Source organism: Xiphias gladius, chromosome 2 (assembly GCF_016859285.1).
Source record: "Xiphias gladius isolate SHS-SW01 ecotype Sanya breed wild chromosome 2, ASM1685928v1, whole genome shotgun sequence".
In the NCBI taxonomy this organism is placed as follows: domain Eukaryota; kingdom Metazoa; phylum Chordata; class Actinopteri; order Istiophoriformes; family Xiphiidae; genus Xiphias; species Xiphias gladius.
In genome coordinates, this window is record NC_053401.1 from 5,043,496 (window position 1) to 5,065,120 (window position 21,625).

General features: G+C 41.3%; 2 protein-coding genes across 7 annotated transcripts in view; one reads left to right on the forward strand and one right to left on the reverse strand.

The window, feature by feature from the left end:
* Positions 1-88: 88 nt before the first annotated feature.
* LOC120796986 (transcription termination factor 2, mitochondrial-like) lies at positions 89-4,064 on the reverse strand. Of its 2 annotated transcripts, none has more exons than XM_040140214.1 (2): positions 3,947-4,064; positions 89-1,640 (listed from the first exon to the last, which is right to left on the reverse strand). In XM_040140214.1, the coding sequence occupies exon 2, from the start codon at positions 1,624-1,626 to the stop codon at positions 487-489; it is 1,140 nt and encodes a 379-aa protein (XP_039996148.1). In that variant the 5' UTR covers positions 1,627-1,640; positions 3,947-4,064; the 3' UTR covers positions 89-486. The 2 variants fall into 2 exon arrangements, with proteins under 2 accessions (XP_039996148.1, XP_039996147.1); XM_040140213.1 differs by lacking the exon at positions 3,947-4,064 and adding an exon at positions 2,567-2,704.
* tnnt2c (troponin T2c, cardiac) overlaps positions 2,709-21,625 on the forward strand; it is a 51,846-nt gene continuing 32,929 nt past the window's right edge. Inside the window, exons 1-2 of one of the 5 annotated variants that reach the window (XR_005708448.1) lie at positions 2,709-2,936; positions 4,422-5,582. Coding sequence is in view for 2 of the 5 variants with exons in the window: in XM_040140240.1 (XP_039996174.1) it covers positions 6,122-6,958 (837 nt within the window). In the remaining 3 variants the exon portion in view is untranslated. Of the gene's footprint in view, positions 2,937-4,421; positions 5,583-5,959; positions 7,449-21,625 lie in introns of those variants that run through there. The other 4 variants (XM_040140240.1, XM_040140231.1, XR_005708450.1 and 1 more) reach the window with 4 other exon arrangements.

Below are 21,625 nucleotides of genomic sequence, written 5' to 3' on the forward strand. Positions count from 1 at the left end.
AACTCTGCCATTAAATAAGCTTGGTTGATGCTGTTTCCCAGTAAAATACAATTAAACTTGAGATTGTGATCAAAGAAATTAAAAGACATAAGAGACGTCGATGTTTATTGCTCATCTGTTGTGTTCAGTTACCACGATCAATCCATTCGTCTGAGTAGTAAATCTTAATTTACAAGCTAGAACGGCAATGACTGGCACTCATTTCCATACATTAGTATTTCACTATTAGGCAGTATATTCCTTGACATTTGTCATATATAAAGTACTTGGTTATTTCCTAAAACTGACAAAAGATTTTCAAAACAGTCAAAAGTGTCATATTTTCAGAAGAGCCCTTAGCATCAAATTAAAGCATCACAATGAAGGCCAAAGGCCAAAGCATGCATTTTATAGAGTGGTCCTCAATGCCACAAGTAGTATTTCAAACTGCCTCCCGCACACCCACCATCTATCAGCATAGTGTAGAATATCAACACATTCTGAAGTTCACTCCTCAGCGGATCTGAGGGGAGCTACAGGGTTGAAGAGCGGCCTTTGCTGCCTGAGGTGCAGCTTGCCGTAACTCATCTCGAAGTCCTTCTTGGTTCCCACAATGACGTCCAAGCTGCCAGAGCGTACGTCGTACCCGTACGAGGCCAGCTTCTGGACGCGGTAAAGCACAATTTGTGTGGTGAGCTCCAGGACATTGGGAGATTCCTTCACCTGCTCAATGCTCACTCCGACATCCATCAACCCCTGGAACCGCCCCGCCAGGGTGGGCAAGGAGTAGTACAAAATGGCCGGGCAGCGGATCACCGTTTGCCTGAGCTCTTCCTTGGAGCAGGCGAGAGCCCCCTCGATGTAGGCCAGCGCCTGTCGCATGCCTTCGGGCTGCAGCTCTGCGATGGAGGCTCTGAGGCTGGAGACCAGGCTGAGGAGCGCCTCTGTGGAGAAGCCCTGCTCCCTGAGGAAGCCCAGACTGTCCCTCCAGGCCTCAGCGGGCCGCAGCAGGATGTACGGGTTCTGGCTGAGGAGCTTCTGCAGCCAAATACGCAGGTTGTTCTCATCGCCGCCTAGATCCAGGTAGGTCTCCCTCAGTGTGTGGATGACCTCCTGGTTGCGCTCCACGGGTCGACTGAAGCTCTGCGGGGCGCTGGCCATCAGTTTGCCGATGATCCGCTTGCTGAGGCGAAGGCTCTGGAGGTAAAGGATGTTGGCCCGCTGGTTGCTATGGTGAGTTAACGTAAAGAAGGAGGCTGGGAACTTCTCAATGATGCTCATCAACTCACGCCTGTTGGGGCAGACGGACACCCAAAGGTCCCTCTGGGAGGCCACATCCTCCGGCCGACACAGGACAGCCTCGGGGTGAGTCTCCAGGATCCGGGTGATTACTGTTGCGTCTGCACCCATGTCCCTCAACAGATCAGCAGTTTCGGACACATACGCAGAGCTCTCAGACAGGACCCAGCCCTTGAACTTGCGTATCTTCCGGATGTCCACCGACAGCTCATAGAGGGAGTCCACTGTGTGCTGGTTTTCCAGTCTTTTATTGTAGGAATTCACTGTGGAGGCAGAGGCGGAGGGAGGGAGGAGCAGCCTAATCCTCTGACAGTAGGTGCACAGGGAGGCGGTGGTGACACGAAGCATTGTTGACAGTGGATCTGCCAGGAGAACAGGAAACACAAAGGAGATCTATAAGCGCAGTGAGCTGGTTTGATAAAACTTATGTAGTCTGATGCAACAGTCTTGTAGGGCAGCAACCAACGGCTGGTTTCCTTACTGAGTAATCAGATCAATATTTTCTCAATCGACTGATAAAATTGTCTGGTCTGTTAAATCTCATGAAAATAGTGAAAAATGACAGATCACAATTTCCTTAAGCCTAAACTGACATTTTCACTACTTGTTTTTTGTTTGTTTTTTTGTCAACCAACAGCCCAGAAACCAAAAAAAAATATTTAACTGACCACCACAGAAGACTTAGAAAAGCAGCAAATATTTGCCTTTACTATTTGAGAAGAAGCTGGGACCAGGGAGTTGTTGGTTTGCAGACAAGGTCTCAGGTCCTATAACTCAATGTATAATTTCACGACCCCCTCATCTTTCTGTTGGGAGTTATTCCATCATTACACATTTCACTCAGCTGAAGGTGAACAAGTCCAAAATTCGTCCACCTTAAGAACTGAGTTCTATGAAGAACCTTGTTTTCAAGACCCCCCCCCCCCCATAAAAAGTTATGGGCCCTTAAACCTACACGCATACTGTCACTACACTCTGAGTACATACTGCCCCCCACGATGGAAGACCGGGCATGAATGAATCTCTCGGTTCGTTATTGTTGAACGTATGTACGCGAATGGTCTGTGTGAAGTTTTAGTTAAAATGCCCTCACAGGCTGGAGAGAGAACAAGGGAACACCGTGTCCCGGCCGCCGGCGCAGGACCGGGGCGCACGGCGGCCGCAAACCAACACAAGACACCAAAAAAACAACAACAAAAAACATAAAAACAATCCACGGTGGACTGATGATAACGCTCGGAGAATGCGTTGTTTCTAAAGGATGAACAAGGAAAAACAGTTTTATTACCGGTTCAAATCCCCGCAGCCGGAGGACTCCGCTCATGACACCCACCGCGCCGCTTTCATAACCCGAGTCGTTACGTGACGAAGCCGCGGGGCGGAGTCGAAGAGCCGCGGAGTCGAGACCCACGAGGGTCACGTGACGGGCCGCAAGCCCGCTGGGAGCCCGGGGTTTTATGACGTCCAGTCCCCCTCCCTCCTCCCCCCGGAGCACTTACAGCCGCTTTCCACGCCGGCGGGGGGGGGGGGGCAGAGTCCCGCTGTAGTGGTGTGGCTGACATATGACTTGTCTAACGTTGACAACCCTACTGGGAAACAGGGTTGGAGTTGAATAATGAAAGAGAGGACGAGTTAGACGTTACACTGCGGCTAAAAAGGTAAAACACTTGCTAGTTAGCTAGCTAGGTAATATATGCTAGCTCAACTGCCATGTTCTCTTCGGAGTCCTGGATACCCTGTGCCCTCTTTAGGAGCTAAAAAAAAAAAAAATGTCAGTTTCTTTACAAAGGTGATTTTCGAACTGACGTTATGGCGCATTTGCTTCCCCCACCTGTAAAAATCAAGGCTAAAAACAACGAGTTTCCATGTGTATCCAGCACTACAACTCCCGAATCCCCAAAACGAGTCTTTTGGGGTGTCTTTTATCGTAGTTACAACAGTTCAGAAGATGTGCCCATATAATTGACCCCAGACATACACATAAGGAACATCATTGTACATTTCTTTGTCTGTTAGTGACTTTTTAGCAAACAAAATGAATATATATATTTCCTCATGCATTGCCCATATAACATACAAACAGGGGTGGAATGTATCTGAAGCACGTTTACTCAGCTACTGTACTTAAGGACAATTTTAAGTTACTTATGCTTGACTTGAGTGTTTTAATTTTGTATGACTTTCCACTGCGTATCAGTGAGAAATATTATACTTTTGGTTCCAAAATTATAGACTCTGCACACCCTTAAAGGTGTTTCCAATTACTCCGTCTGATTAGACGTCTTCCCAGATGTCAGTTGAGTGGAACTATGCTGACAAATGCTAGGTTGCATGTTCTGTGATTGGTGACTACTAATTGGGGATTTTATTTTTCTCTTCCCTTTTTATTTGTATTTTTTTTGGGCATGCATATTTAGATATATTCTTCCAGTGACGTATTTAAAATATTGAGTGTCTTTGTTGTGTATTTTAGTCCTTCGTGAAAGCAGACACACAACAAAGACACTCAGGATATAACCATCCGCCTTCACTTGTTGTTGTGATCGGAAATGTTAAAGTCGTGCGAGGTCACGAGCCTTTAAACATTTTTGTGACAGTGTCTATAACAGAACGGACACATTAATACCAAAACCAGTCATTGGCATGCTATAGTCCATACATATATTGCCTTAATCAGCAGTCCTCAGTGTGGCAGGAATGGTGTCAGACCATATAGACTGCAAAGAGGCCTTTCATCCCCAACTGGAGAGAGGAGCACTGTTGGCCCCACTTAACTGCACTACACAGTATTGACCAGATGGGGTCGCTGTGCACCCAGGGTTGCCTGCAGTAGTACACCAGCTTCTTTCCATGAACTACACAGACTCTCAGTGACTGGGGAGAAGCACTGGTTGAAGTACAACATGGCTTTATTCCTGAAGCTAGTTCATTATTTATATTAAATAACTTATATTATGAAAATGTCGTATCAGGATGTCGGCATCTTCAAGAACTACATCACTGTTTTTGTTTCAGTTTCTGCGTTGAGTTTAACCATACAGGAGTTTTACTGCATCACTATTAGTTCATTTTGAGCTGTGTTAAACAGCAGAGAGTGTGGCTATTTATAGCCCTTGTCATTTGTTCCCTTTCTTTGCTGATAGACACAGTTGTCCCTTGCCACCAGCAACCGAGAGGGCCTTGATTATACTGGAACCACCTGCTGTCCTCATGTTGCGCACAGGCTTGTTTTAGTAGAGCTCAGTCCACCCTGGGATGAGACAGGAATGGGACATTCTCATAGGCTTTAAGACTTGTTTTGTGGTCCCCCTAAGGCCACAATTAGGCTATCTTCACTCAGTCTGAGCTCCAGAAGATTTATAATAAGACTGAAATATAACCCCCTGGAGACAGTGTGTTGTCTGCCACAAACATGTACATCAGAATAACGGCAGAAGATTTATCCTAAGGAGACACATGCAGCAGTTTAATTTTGATTCTCAGATGCTGCACACCACCTGTCTCTCCTTGTCAGTTATCTCATCCTCTAAAAACTGCATTTGTCCTTTTCCACTGATAACTCAAGACGTGGGAACATAAATTCTCAGCATCAGTATTTAAATGTTGCCCCGTAGGAGCAATTATGCTCTAATCCACTCGGTGCTGAAAGAAGAAAGCCTCCCATTGCAAGAATGTTTTCCGTTACATTCCATAGTGGAGACAAGGCTGTAGCAGTAAAGCTCATCTTGCACGTCATTGCGCTTATTGAAGGTCTTATGTGGCGCTTATATTTCTTTAAGTGTTGCTTATCTTTACAGGGAAAACTGTTGGTATACAAATACCAGTATTCAAATGCTCTGACAAACTGCTATAATAATAACAATAACTTTACAAATTGCTTTGCTTTACATTTATAAAAACAGATATAGACGCTGAAATAAAAGATAGATAGATAGATAGATTAGAATAGATTTATTTGCAGAGAAAAACTGAGAGTGTAAATATACTTAAGCTTTGCACACAATCAAACTTACACTTATTTTTTTAACTCAAAAATAACATTAGTTTGTTGGCGCTACCTTGAATATCCCGGGCCAAGGATATTCGAGGTACTAGCACAATTTGGAAAATGTGACAGCTGTAACTTCCCATCATTAAAATCCTCACTGGCTCTGACGTACTTAAGAGATTGCAGTTTGCTCTGTTAATGGAAGTTCTTAAACACCACATGCTTTGCCACAGTGGCTTTTAAACTATCGTGATGGATTAGCAAGTTCCCCAATTTGCGGTCACACTTGGATGATTCATAGGCAGCCCGTGGAAGTCACCGGTTTGGCAAGGAGTTGTGGTACGTTTTTCCCTATTTATCCTCTATAGGTCTGCTTCCACATGTCTGTCTCTTGTCAGTGCAGGCGGCTCAGTAGGCCTTTAGAAGTATGGAAGTTATTTGTTCGGGATGATAGTATGTGGTGCTTCGTGGGAATGGAAAGCACAAGTGTGTGTGTGCATCTGTTGTGAATCTGAAATAGTCTCTCATCTTGTCCTTACAAAGGAATGAGGAGCACTGCAGGGTCAGAGTAGACAGGGGGGGGGGGGGGGTCTGTAGGGGATAAGTGGGGGTGTATGTGACTGACAAGACTTGGTGAAGGAGAAAATAGACTATTCCATCTGTCTCAAAATCTGCCCTGCTGTTGACCCACAGTCTGGAGACTTTGGTCAGCCTATCGTCACATGGTAAAGGCAAACCCTTAAAAACCCCCAAGCTACATGCTCGAGACCCCAGTCATCTCTGTTGTGCGAGACACCAGCTGGTCTTGGTGCTCATCCCGCTTTCTCTTCCGTGGATAGCCTCTGAGGTACCATCATGTCAGACACTGAGGAAATTGTGGAGGAGAACGAGCAGGAGGAGGAAGAGGAGGTGTATGAGGACGAAGAAGTTGAAGAGGAAGAGGAGCAGAAGGACGATGAAGCAGAGAAGAAAGGAGAGCATGCAGAGGAGAATGAGCATGAAGAAGAGTCCAAACGGCGACCTAAGACAACTTATGTGCCAAATATTGCTCCTCCAAAGCTCCCTGATGGTGAGAAGGTGGATTTTGATGACCTCCACCGCAAGAGAGTAGAAAAGGATTTCAACGATCTCCAGACACTCATCGAGCTGCATTTCTCCAACCGTCAGAAGGAGGAGGAGGAGCTGGTAGAGCTGCGTAGCCGCATTGAGCGCCGTCGCTCTGACAGAGCCGAACAGCAACGTGTCCGTGCAGAGCAGGACCGTGAGCGCCAAGCACGGCTGGCCGAGGAGAGGGCGAGGCGTGAGGAGGAAGCGGCCAAACTGCGTGCTGAGGAGGAAGCAAAGAAGAAGAAGATATTCACCAACAAGTCGTTTGGTGGCTACCTGCAGAAGGTGGACCAGAAGAAGGGCAAGAAGCTGACAGCACGAGAGGAGAAGAAGAAGGCCTTGATGGAGCGCAGGAAGCCGCTCAACATCGACCACCTGAACCAGGAGAAGCTGGCAGAGAAGGCGCAGGACCTCTGGCAGTGGCTCCACCAGCTGCACGCCGAGAAGTTTGAGCTGGCTGAGAAGCTCAAGAGACAGAAGTACGACATCTACGTGCTCCGCAACCGAGTCAGCGACCACCAGAGGGGCTCCAAAGCATCTAAGACCTCCCGCAGTGCCAAGGGCAAGTCTGGCTCTTGGAAGTGAGGATCAGAATCCATGGAAACTGGACTGCCAAGTTGTTTGACTATTTGGCTCCTATTTACAACTTGTATCATAAAAGATGTCCCAGGGATTGGGTGTAGATTGAGGGGGACCTCCTTTTTTAAGGCCCAGGGGGACTGAAGTGAATCAAATTAAGTTAATGAAGCCACAACATCTTGAATGACATCATTTATTCTTTTATTGGGATAAATTATTAACTTTATTTACCAATTAGTCTGTTCACCAGCTATGGTTGAAGAGTTTTATTAGATTTGAATGTGTGGTGGTGTTATTTTACTGCTCCACCAGTGTATGCTTTGTGTTTTATTTTGCTCTTAGGTACTAACACTATTTTCACCAGTGCAGTTGTTCTTGATTAGTTTCGTGTGCCCATATTTTTTTTCTTTTTTTTTTAGGGTTTAAAAGTTTTCAAACAAAATGCCAAAACTGCATTTGTTACCAATAAATCATGGCTGATTTTAATTTCAAGTAACATTGTTTTCATGCTTGTTCAATGATCTGCCTTATTTCAAGGTCACCTCAGTTTACTGTAACTCTAAACTCTCTTGCTGATTACCCTGCCGTTACCTCTTCAAATAACCTGTTGAAAGATGTCAGTTTTTTTGAAAAAGGTAACTCCTTAACAGGGCAAAATTGTTAACTTTACTTAACACTTAACTGAACGAATACTAGCTAAGAGTAGCATGGGTGGGGTTGTGTTAAATGGTTGAAAAGTCTAACAGGTGTTGCACAGCTGACTTTTTATGTAGCTAATTTAGTCTCTGAAGCTGAGGGCGAGCAGTGTTGAGCCCAACCACCCTAAGAGCTCGCAGAGTGAAAGAAGCTTCACAGAGGGGTGTTTGATGTCCTAGAGGTATCGAACTAGAATGAAAAAGGCCCAGTCCTTCATAGCTTCTAATGTACTGCAATTTAGGATTAGGCTAATTTTGCCTATTTTATGTAAAACAATCTGATCATAGACCGCAAAGTCACCATCAGTTGGATAAGTACGGTTATTCTGTCAGCCAAAGTGACATATGAGCTAGATGAGGGAGTGTAAAAGACTGTACGGTATCTATCAATTTATCTGCACTAACACACAGCGCATAGGGATGGCTGGCAAAATAATAAAATACCCTCCTATTTCTGTTTGGAATCATTCTGATTTCATCATCAATTGGGGATTTTGTGGCATTGATAGGTCACAAGAAAACCAAGTACACCCAGTTTACAAGGCCTATGTTTATTTAATCAATATTAACATCAAAAAAACTTTTGATTTATAAAGATAATACATTGACAGTATTTTCCCCACCTATCTTGTTCTATCCCAATTTCCTTTTTGTTTTTTTGTTGGTTTTTTTTTTTTTAAACTTTCATGTCATTAAATCCACTCTGAATCTAACTTTATCATCGCAACTGCCCCTCTTTTCGGCATCAAACTGATATTAATTTCTGCCTCTTAGTTTTGAAATACAACATTTAAACTTAATTTTAAAATTCAGGATTTCGCTAGCCAGATGAGACCCTTCAGTTTGTGTCCACTGTAGTCCGAAAATATCCTCCTCCTCCCCGGTTAATTGGATGTCAAAGTATAGATTAGTGAAATGTTATTTCCTCTAGGTGGCACTAGAACACCAGTTTGTAGCACACAACTTTTAAAACATACACATCTGAAAAAGGTGCATCACACAGCTAAATGTTTTTTGTTTTTATATGCAATACATATTGTTTTAATTTTTAAAATTAAACAATTAACTCTCGCAGCCAAGGTTCTATAGGCCAGTGATGTTGTATTTAGTTTTAAATGAATTGGAAAGCCTTTATATAAACAAAGTAAAACTCTATTCTAACTAAACAAAAGCCAAGAATTAGTGGGCACAGACTTCTTGTCTTTGATCATTCTTACCAGTTACCCCTTTAAATACACTGAGACAGACTTTCTCAGTGTGCAGCAGAAAAAGCACCCTCTTTACCAAGAGTGAGTCAGTGAACTGCACGGAAACATGTGTCAGGCCAAGGTACGGGGAAATTTCTTTCTCCTGCAGTTTTTGATTGTCACTCAGGCTTGAACTGTCGATGCCTTACTGCTGTTCTGCTCTCAGGGCTGTGTAAAACCTTCCAGACACGATAGGATGTCAACAGGTTACCATAGAGACAGGGAGAGGCCGTCTATGTAATCAGGTCTCCATACCCCCCTCCGGCGTCGCCACGCCCACTCGCACAAACATCCCGCTTACTTATGCTTCAAGGTGTGGAGGTCTGTATTGATGATGCTGTGAAAAATTCCCGACAGCCTCGAGACTACCAGTGCATCAATCGACCGCCTGTGTTGCACCAGGGAACAAGATGTTCCTAAAACTCTGCTGCTGAAGTTAATACGATATCAAGTTGTTGCTGGATTCAGTTTCTTTCATATCATCTGCATCTGCTGCTGCTCTTTTCTGATGGATCCCATTTAGGTTTGAAAGAAAGCATGTACTTTGTGGTGAGTCACATGGAGTTGAAACGTGGCCACTCATATCAAAAAGGCTGTGTGTGTGTGTGTGTGTGTGTGTGTGTGTATGCGCGTCTGTGCGCACCAGGAACAGCAGCTACAGGGTCATTAGGGGGGCGTTGTCTGCTCGTTAATAGCAGAGACTTGAGAATAACGTAAACGCTGCGTGATTGACAGTTCCTTGGTCACACATTGAACTCTAATCATGATCTTATTATCTGGTTTAGTTGTCCAGTGAATATCTGTATTTTACTTACAGTGATGCTGATCTGCAGCTGTATTCACTGCGCCACACTCCACTACAGAGATTTTGATGATTTAATTGGAGAAAAATAAGATGTCAAAGCTCCTTGCTTGTCTAAATCTCTGATAAGGGGATTGCTTGAGGTCTGTCAGCAGCCGTCTTTCATATTATAGGCAAGATGACGTGATACTACTTAACAATACTTTGAGCAGAGACCACTTGTGTCTCACCATGTAGCCCGCACACTCAAAAGAGATCTTTATATCAGCAAGACTTTGGCTGCGGTACACATTATAAGTACTGTTTATACATGAAAGCTGCCTCTAGGAGATGACAGAGGCGCAAATACACCTCGCCGCAGTGGTAAACTGACCTGAGCTCAAACACAGGCTACTATGATAAACATGGACACTCCTACTCAGATGTAAGAGTGCCACGGGAGGACAAAAACAGCAAATTTCAGTATTTATGTATACATTTTCTGTAAAGGGTGAGACAAAGGCTAAGAATTAAATTAAAGAAATAGGATTTTTTTATTTTATTTTGTAATTACTTGACCATAGGCTACTATAATGACTGTAAACGCACATAAACAGACATAAGAGTGCCACAGGTGGACGTGAACAGTAGATTTCAGTATTTGTTTATATACAGTATTCTGGAAATCATAGTACCTATACATATTTAGTATGGATTGTTGAAGCTATTACTGTAAGTGGCTTAAGTTACAGTTGCTCAGTCATGGAGGAAGGAAGAGGGTAGCTGGCGATACTGTCCATACAGTATACTTTATGGACAGTATCCAGCATAATGGCTGTCACGAGCCTGTGCAATATAATTGCTCATGGTTCCAATTAATTATTTACAATTTTCTTTAATGAAAGTTAAAAATTAGATAACGCCCGTTGGTAAGAACCATGAGAGATAAAAACACACTTTCAGACTCATCACCCGGTTTCATGATACAGTAGCAGACGGCTGTGTACTCCACTGCTTGTTTTGTTTTTTCCTTTTTTTGTGCAAAGAACCTGTTAACATCCAGTAACAGCCAAGAGAAATCTGTTTTATAAACCGATGAAATTGGTAAAAACATAACAAAGTAACAACAATAGTTTGTTATATTTAACTCCACCCGTCAGCTACAACATTGAAATGCTGCTTACATGTTAATGTATCCATAATAATAATCCAGTGATATAATATACAATCATAACAGGGAGTACTTTCACTTTTGATACCTGCAAACAGTTGTTTTTTTGCCACTTGAGGACAGTGGAGAAAAGTGATGAACACAACACTGACATAACATCACATTGTAAGTTGATATGTCAGACTTTTTAGCAAACAGTTGCTTATTCACTCATCCAGCGGTCACAGAGCAACATTATCATTCATTTAAAATTGCATTTCTGACCACCTGGTGAATGTAAGTCCATTATTCTCTCTCTCTCTCTTAGCTCAGTTTTTTTTGTCTCCACTGACTCCTGAGGGAAATATCTGGCTCTTTAGCCACTAAATAATCCACTGTGTTCACCAGCTTGGGTCTAACTGTGTCTGTCTGTGTTTTTAGAAGTTTTTCACCGAAAACGACTGCCCGCTGCAGCCGAAATCGATGCTATGAGAGCGTTGAGAGTGAAACAGAACACAGAGAGTGGTGGGTCGGAAAGCTAAACATCGAACTGAAACTCATAGTGAGCGAGCATTCACTATAAAGCTCTGTAATGCCGAGGGGAGCAGCAGATCCGGGGATAATACTCTGTAGTTTCATCAGAACAATGAAAAACCCCTTTTTACATTGTCACACTGTTTTCACATTGTCATTTGATACATTGCTATTATAAAAATAATGATTATAGCCACTTTTCACTGATAATACTTTCATACTGGATATTTGCGTTCTGAATATTTTGTGAAATTGCCACTTTTACTTAAGAATATGAATGCCTCTGCCACTAGCTGGACTTAAATTGGCACATTAATCACTTCAGTTAACTGAAGTGATTAATGTGCCAATTTGTTGCTCTTATTATTTTATTAATTAAGGAGAGAAGTGGGTTAATTAAGTAATAATCATGATTTAACCCAAGAGGTAATTTTTTTGTCACAAGGCACCTTTTTAAATTAGGTTTGAATTCACAAGTTATTGAAAAATTAAAAACAAAAGTTATAAAATGCGAGGATGATCTTTCCCTTTTTTTTTTTTTTTTTTACCTTTCTGCCAGGTGTTTTTTTTTTTTTTTTTTTTTTTTCAATGACAAACAGACTTAAATGTGTTGTCCTATTATAAACACACACATCCACACAGAATGCCGGTGGGGAAACCAGCTTGGAGAAATGCTATAGCTCCAGCTCTCTGGATGCCTTTATCCTGTGGATAAATTAGACTGCCCTGGAGACAGTGCCGTTTGGGCTTATCTCCAACCTCCTCCAAATTGAGGTGGGAGTTGGTTCCGGCCAGAGGTATAAAGGAGATTTAGCCTATCCGACAGGGCATTAATCTCTGCACCTCCCTAGCACCCTGCAAGTTTTTGAGCCGCGATCCCTGCAGCCATATAAAGATGTGATGTCACTATGCATCCTATCAGCCCTGTAAGAATGAGTTCATGAGTACTTAGCTTTAGTTTCTGTCTGCGCTGGAATGTAGCTATCAGTCTAGTATATAGTCTAGATGACAATAGTAAGAGTGAAGTCTTAATTACTATGATACTTAAGCTCTCTTAGATGGAGGTTCAGTTGTCAAGTGGCTTAATCTGAAGATGCTGTCTGTGCCCTACTCAGTGCCACAGTTAAAGATAAATTAAAAATATTAATTTTCCTGTTTTATGACAAAGTCCATGACTACCGTGTCCATCTCTGAAGAACACTGGCATCTTTTTTTTTTTTTTTTTAGTCACCCCGGGCTTTTTCAGTTTCCATAAAAAAGGCATTTGGTTCTTCGAGCTCCCCACTAATGAAAGAGTTCATCAACATAACACTTCTTAAATTCATACACTACTACACTTACTGGCTGGTAGTCTTGCTGGCCCCACCCCTTCTCTTGACACATCATATGTAAAGATCAGACAATCTTTTCACCTTTTCACCTTCACTTTACTTTACTTGTCCCCAAGAGAAACTCGCCTTGTAACAGCTATTAAAGTAGAACAAAAAATGTAGTTAATAAATAAAAACCATATATATTTATATACATATAAACATAACCTAACAAAAACAACTATAATTACCTTAAGATCTGAGACCAAAATATGCCAAGTTAACAGTTTTCCAAAATTGGAAATCTAATGGCGCCGGGTTTTTATATCTTGCTTTTTATTCTGAGTATGTAAAGCCTTCCTCTCAAGAATAAGAACTGTAACTCGAGCTCTCTTGTCTGACCATAATGCACCTGGCTTTGTGTGTAGCACCTGATTACATTGTTCACCCATATCTTACTTGCTTACTTCACTTTTTTTTTTTTGTATATTTAAAGAGAAAGAAGGCACTGATTAAATGAAAGACATAAAATTTTGCAAAAATGTTTCTCCATTTAAAAACTTTCAATCTCTGGTAGCCCCAAGATTTTGTTAGCTACTTATAACTGTCTGCTGATAACCATCAGTGGTTCCCAGCAGTTTTTGCTTTTGACACCTTTACATGAAGCAATAACGCCATGCTCATCCTGGGTTGCCCTCTCAGATTGTTTTATTCAAATCACTTCTATTGGCCTAAATGTTAAAACAACAGTTTTTCACAAGAAAGAAGCAAAGTTTTTTTTTTGTTTTTGTTTTTTTTAGAAAAGTTGAAGAATAAACATATATCCAACGTGGGCAAATATCTTGCGACCAATTAAATTAATCCCGTGACCCCTTGTCGGAGTCCCAGCGCCCACATCTTCTCATCTTCTGACCTTTGATCATGGTTGAAACAGGGGATAACGTTGAACCTCTTCTGTAATCAGTGATCAGAGTGACAGTACGTAACACCTTATTCAAACTCCAAAGTAGAAAACTTAATGCAGAATTTCATTATTTTTGTGGCATCAAACCAAGTGGCAAATCAGACTGCATTATTTGACTGGTGCAATTTCATCATGTCAAAAAGGTGGCGAAGCGGTGCAAAGTTGCAACTGCCGTTAAAGCTCGATGCTGGTATACTTCTGTAATAGCTCTGTCATTCTGTATACACAGGGCCTGTGAGTGAGTCATTTTGTGAGTGTGTGTACGTGTGTGTGCGTTGTTCTTGTCTTGTCATGTATCGCGGGAAAACACTATAAATAAAAACCCATGCAGTTACCTAACAGTTTCCTGGCGGCGCCCACGAACACATTGTAAGGACACAGGTCCAGACTGACTCACCATTCCAGTGTAGGCTCAGGCTGTTCATTCATGGAGAAACAGCTCAAATACAAGTCTAACATCACACATTTCCTGGCTGCTGTTAGCACAGGCCTCAGATTGAGACAGTGACTTCAAATGCTGTGTGGTTCACTATGTGTTTCCAGTGTGTGTTGTGTGTTGAAATCAACACTATGTCAGAGTTTATATGGCGCTGCAACATAGTGTCAGTATTAGGTCTATGAGTGGACAAGCAAATTAATTTGTCAAGAAAAAAATGAACAGATGCCTGGCTTTGATCTGATATTGAAATTCACTCATGATACTTAATGGAGGTTTTCACTGTCTGTCTTTTTTTTTTTTTTTTTTTTTTTCCAGTGTTAAAGGGCATAGATTTTTGTGAGGGTTTAATTAGGCAAAGGCATGTTTGCGGCTTTTTGGTTGTACTTTAAAAGCCTTATCAGAAGAAACGTAGAGGTGTTGGGAAACAACAGCTAATATATGTGTGGGAGATGTGGTTTTAAAGTAAAACTGAAAGCTTAAAAACAGCCAACATGCTCCTGTCATTGTTTGGAATTACTCCCCTCTTGATTTGACAAGTCTCAAGAGGTGTTTGTCCAGTTGTGGAGCTGATTACTCGACTATGGGACACTGCAATGTTTTGATAGACGGGACTTGTGTCAATATAATATTGATTTCTAACTCCAGTGATTAATCAATTGCTCGCAGCATGACTCTGTTGATAGCAAATATCTGTTGGTTGCTCTGTTGGTCATTTAGTCTGCCACTTTGTAATAAATATCTTGACAACTTTTGGATGGATTGCCATCAACTTTGGTACATTTACAGTATGTTTCCCACAGGATGAATTCTATAACTTTGGTGATTCCCTGACTTTGCATCTTGCACCATTATCCAGTAAAAAGTTTACTTTGTCCAATACTTTGATTTACGGCCTGATTCTTGCAGAACTAATTGCATTCCCATCGGCCTCAGGTATACTTTTTTTTTACTGCTAATTTGATGTTCAGGAATTGTTAGCATACCACTAAGACTTTGAACATGTCAAACATTACCTGCAATATCATCGTCATTGTGAGCATGTTTTTTTTTTAACATGCAATTCACAACGCCTGCTTTGGATTAAAAACAAACGTTGGACCGCAACTATTCATCTTACAAAGCAGTTTTTCGGATTTCAATTTTTATAGCCTCATAGAGATACTAGCACTGGTGAAGCCATGCAGAATAGAACTCCTGAAGACAGTTCTTTTGTGGATTTGTTTGCGTGCGTGCACTAGCTGTTTGTTTAGTCAGTGGAAGAGATCTGATGTCTTTATCTGTATTCATTTGTTTTGCTGGCAAATGTTTCCCTGTATGTGCTGGCCCACCTGTTTCATTTGGTACATTGGATGTGTCCCCGGGCATGGATCGCCGTACCGCTGGATGAGCCATACCTGTGACGGAATGAGCGGCATCTGATAAACGGCTGTATTTAGATTCAAGCTCACGTCCTCCACGGTGTCCTCTCTGTATCCCGGGTGATTCATGTCGACTCCTCCACCTCTGCTCACCATGTAAATCAGCAGAGCAGCTGGAGTGGCCTGATCGCACAGAACTTTCTCCTCCCAACCTGTTTTTACCATTTCTTTCCACCGCTGTGACGGCACTGATGATAGTACCGCTGCTCACGCCTCTTGGAGCCACAGTAAAAAATTTTCCATCTCAGTGGCGCTCACAAAATTACAGTTCTCAGGCTAATTTCGAAACAGTGTTTAATACAAGCCTGAGTCAGAGGGTATTAGAGGCAAATGGAGCAACAGGGATGATCACAGGCGAGAACATTTTTAAGAGGCCTTAAAAAGCTTTATCCTTTTCGCCTCACGTTAGTAATCACCCTGGACGGTGAAGCAAAGGCATTTGTGTGAGATAGCAAAACATTTCTTGTGTGCCATTTGAACCTTTCTTTAAACATTCTTAAAATTAAAAAACACTGTCTTAAACACGTACACATAATACTGCTTTTGGTGTATTAGGCTCATACAGGAGATTTTCGTCAACAATACACACATTTTCTGTATAAAATTACCACGTACGTGTGTCCTTGGAGTTGAAAGGTTACACTGAATTCTATGGCTCCTTGTCAACCACGAAGAAATGGCCAAGTCTCCGCGGTATATTTTGTTTGTGACCCTCCCAATTGTGGTGGCAGTTTTTATGCAAAGCGTAAAAAGCAGAACACCGGCTGACCTTCTCTTTTCAGAGGATACACTATAATGACAGTAGTTGGGGTAGCAAATACCAAACTATTTCCGGAGGTGAGCTGAATTGAAAATGGCCATGAGTGACTAACTACTCTATAATCACCCAAACTAAGGAGAACCAACATTAATGTTAGCTTTGTACTGTTCCCTGACATCTCCTGTCCTCCCTTGGACCTCGTTCTCTGTGGAGAAACATTGTCTGTTTTCTCCAGACACAATGTGAGGTGACAGTGTTAGGGATGGATGGACATGAACCTCTCCTGGTTGAATCATCAGTACAAAAGGTTGACAGCTGTGTTAGAAAATATGTGGTTCTTAAAAAAAAAAAAAAAAATCATAGTCACAAGGCTGTGTACATAAAAACTTAAAGAGAAGTTAACTATGACTCCCAAGGAGCATTTAGAAAAGAAACATCCAGTTCTGCTACATGCACCGCTAACAGGGGATGGAAGCTAAAGATTACAGTGCTGAGAAAAACTGACAATACAATCAATAATTTAAATCAGTTCACTTTTGCATTCTGGATAAATTTTGGATTAATTAAGCAACTGTTGCACAATGTTTTGTTCACAAATGCAAAGAGCTTTGAATTTGCTACCGCCCTGATTTGCACCTCCTTTACTGTCTTCTTCTCCATAGCTGTGGTGGCTGAGAATCATGGGTAATTGAGTTTTCAGACCGGGCCAAAATGAAGGACCAAATATGACTTCTCAGAAACAAAGCTGAAATAATTAAAACTCGTAGTCTTCATATAAACCTAAAGGACGGTAACATTATTTGAAATAGTTCCACATTTCTATGTGTAGTATATTTGGGGATATAAATAGAAGGAAAAACTTAACATGGGAATACAGAATAGGGAAAAAACACGTTGTCTGGAACTAGCAACTACCTACGACTTCACAACGCTGTGTCAATCTGTCTCTGCCTATATTCTCAACAGTTTCTTTTTATATTATAAATATATAGTAATCAAAACACTCATGCTTCAGGGGCATTCTGAATGCATCAATTAAAAGGTTCAAAAGTTCCATCACTGGTCTAAATATGAGTCCACGTCATGGTTATTCAAGAGTTGGACATTCTGTCAAGACAAATCATTTGAAGGAGGTAGATTAAGGACAGAAGATTCCTGTGCTCTTACCCATGGGGTAAAACATCTATTTATGGCCACTTACATCAATACATTTCCCCCTGTGTTGCCTGTGGCTAATGCTTCACAAAGCAAGCTTCCAAACCTGTCTTCCCTTCTCTGCTGGTAATGGTGATTGCTGGTTCCAGCAATGCACTTGACACCTAACAGCTTCAGACGCACTCAGTTTTGTTCTCTTGATATTTTAAATGCTTGAACGGGTTGTACTCAAATTTAATTGAATCAGATGTATGCTGGGTGTTTTATTTTGAAGATCACACAATACTTACATCAAAACTAGACTTTTCCTGTCAGTAAAGACAAATATCCACCAAGAGCAAGACACACATCTGACCTCATTCTTCGAGTAGCTTCTCGATGCAAAATCAATCATACCTATACTCCAATAACAACTGACGGCATCAAATAAGATCGAATAACAATTTTTGTCTTTGATCGCTCTATTAAACACCCTATTCTGTTAAACCCAGCAGGTATTATTCACCCTCCACACCGAGACAGGAGAGCACCGTTAATGTGAGATCAGCGTCGAGATGTAGATGAGTTCCTGATACTCTGCCAGGCAGAGAAATCATTAAGCAACCACAGGGCTACGTCTGACTCTGGACAGATGTTCCAGGGTAGCAGGGGGGGGGGGGGTTTATGTTCACGCCATGAAGATGACCTATCAAGACAGAATTACAGAATGCCTCGTCTCTCCTGGGAATTGAATTGAATATTAGCATGTGTCTGTGCTTTTTATCCATGCTTTCCGTGTCTGCGGTGGAGTCATATCTAATACTATAATCATATATAATTTGCATATTTGCTGGAAATCTTACACACCATGAATTTGATATCAGAATTATGTGATCCAGCGCCTAACATATGCACTCTGCGCATGACCACATACCAGAGAGCCGTGAATCTTTCGAATGGAGACACTGAAGGCCATAAAAACTACTGTTGGGCTGTAATGGATGGTGGCATTACATAACTGTCTGTCCACTTACCCCTTTAACTGTAATTGTTCTTAGAATAGAAGCAGCCCCCGCTACCCCGCCATTAAGGGTTGACCTTCGACCCTCTGTGTCCAATGAGGCATGGAAAATCGAGCTATAATAAAGCAGACCTGGGTGTGCACAACAATATCTTTAGCTGTGAAGTTCCATTATCCAGGAAACGTGATAAATGCAAGCATTTGTAATACCAGTCTGGTTTAATATAACACGATTTGCTCTTAATTAATATTTAAGAGCAGGATTTGATATGGAAAGTATTGAATATTTTTGATTAAATAAAGAAGAAGAAAATTAAGTTTTTATCATATTGGCATTACTGAGGCGCTTTGATAAGCCAGTGTTGGCTAATTACAGATCTTACAAGGTACCGCTACTCAAAACAACGTATCTCTTCAAAGAGAAGGAGTTGAAAGAAGCTCTCATCCTTATTTTACATCTTCCGTGTGTTTGAGTCTGTGATGGATAAGTGCCCCTAAATAATGACTAATCCTGCAGGTGCGTTGTTGACGCTAGCCACTAGGCCAGTTCAATCTCCCCTCAAGTCTTCATAGAGCAGCGGTTTTAAATATCCAGCACAAATAAGCATTCAGGAAATGACAAAGCTTTAATAACATGCATCACCACGTGGAGCTATTACCCCTTGCTAACTGAAGATACAACTCCCCTCTAAATATGGGTTTAGCGTTCAGAGAGTGGGCAGCTTTCATTGCCAAGGAAACTAATGCAGCAACCCCCCCTTTTGTCTGTTTCTATCCAGTGTCGTGGATCAAAAGGAAGTTGTGCTGCATGTCGAGCTTCACGAGAGATCAAAATGTTCTCTTCATGTTTCACCATCAAATGGATAGAGGATGAGAAAGAGGGAATCGTCTATCTGACAAGCTTTTAATTTTCTCCTAAAGGTCTTAAAAGCAAAAAAAAAAAAGCACAAACTCAGGGCCTTGTATTGCTGAGTGGAATGGTTATCTAACATTTATTTGCTGGTTGCTAGCAGTGGTTGAAGGAGGCTGCGTTTTGCCAACCAACCTCAGAGAAAAATAAGTATTTGGAGAAAAACAAGAGGTTATTTACTTAACCAGCTTGGTTACATTATATATAAATGCTGATATTTGTAGTGTCTATAAAATGAAACACTGCTGTACATTCGTGGAAAAAAACTAACAAGACATGTCCTCTTTCTACTATTTCATGTCATACTGTTCAGCACTCTGAAGGAGTCAAAGTCACATTATTCTGAGTAATTATGCCATTTCAAATGGAGACAACAATTCTAATTCTCCACTCTGGGGAAAGCGAAAGGTTACTCTTGTTCTTGTCTTGACAGCAAATTGAGAAACCACTTACAATAGACTGAATCAGACAACAAAAGCAGCACAAGACAAGACAAGAATGTGTGAAAGAGCCATAATTGAACTGACTGTGTATTGATTGATAACATGTATGTGACATCTGTCCACTATGTCTGAGACAAGTGTGAAGAGCTTAGCAAGTGTCACTGTTGTCACTTACAGATGTGAAGTGAATTCTCAGCTCACTTCAGTTGTTCTATTTTGAACACTGCAGTGTTTCTGTATTCCCTTTTTTTTTTTTTTTTCCAATACAAAGAGCCATTGCAACAAGATTTTCAATGTTAACTTTAGCCAGCCAGCAACACACACGCATCCTATGTGTGTAGGGGGGAGTGTATCTTAATATGTGTGAGCTTTTTCCCTAGACCCTGTGCTTTGGCCAGAGCTCTCTTTGTTAGGACCCCCACTCTGCCAGTGCAGAGGTCTAATGCAAATGAATGAGGAGACTGCCTTTTTAGGTGCTGTCGTCTGAACACTGCCTCTACTTAAACACATCAGTAGCAGCTCGGGTGCTCTGGCCGAAATCTGCTCATATGGGGAGCAAAAATGTGCCCACTGATGACACCGGTTAGCTCATCCGGACACACCGTTACCCTATTTCCCAGTGTTGATGCTCCTCAGCTGTATAGAAAAACACCACTTGAGGAAATCCTCTTCCAATTCAATCAGTATATCCCAGCCAATATAGCTTCCGGTGTGTGTCCAACTGTGAAATGGCACAATGCTAAAACAACGTGGCCAGTGTGTTGCATGTTAGACCCATGTGATATGTTGCTGTCGAATGAAAGTAATCGTTACTTACTTAATAATCCTTAGTTTCTCAAATTGTACTGCCTAGTACAATTGTAGTTATCCATTTAAATTGGAATATGGACAGAAAACCCAATGTTTCAGCTTTTAAGAAAGACAGACGAAAGAAACCTTCAATGACAAACCCCATTAAGTTAAAGAAGCTGGTGGAAGAAATGTTAGCAAGTAGGGATCAAGACTTAGGCTAACTCCTACAAGAATAAGAATTTACCACGGATGTGTACTGCTAGTGAATTCTGCCTTGAAAATGATTAGATGAAAATATGACTTGTGCCCTTCGGAAAAAAGTGAGACATGCTCTAACTCTTAATTTTTTATTTATTTTGTTAAAATACATATGAAACAGATACAATAAATTATATCCCAAATGTTTACTTTAAATTGTTACAAAAGTTATCACAAACTGTACACATCATGACAGTAGGTGCAGTTGTTCTTGCTCAATATACAGTAGATTCAACCAATCACCAGTCAATATGCAAACAATTACAGCTCAAAGCTCTAAACTCCTAAACACGGAATAACTTGATAAGGTAGAGTTGGCTTCACTGGATTTCCAGTTTGATGAATTGGTCACAACCATTACAGAACGTGTATAAATTTCACTTGATTACAAGTCTGAGCTGCTCAAATTATCACCAAACAATAGAAATACACCGTGATGTCTACGACAACTTCTTAAATTTCACTTTTCAATATATATATATATGTATATATATATGTAAAGAGTGCCATTGACAAGAATATATATACAAATGTAAACACAAAGTTTTGAAATTTTAAATACTCTAACATAGCCATTACTTACATTTTCCCTCAATCAGTGGGTTTTTGAAGTGGTGACAGGCATGCTACAAGTAAAAATATTTAGTACTAAGGGCAGCAGAGGGGAAGAAAAGCATAATTATATGCATGTGCAAGTCAGATAACAGTACATAGCCTTTTTCTATTTGCTATGTTGGTTTCTTATTACTCACAAAGAAGGAGAAGCTGAGTCAGTGTTTGGTGTTAGATGCACTGAACTAAATTTCATATGGCTTCA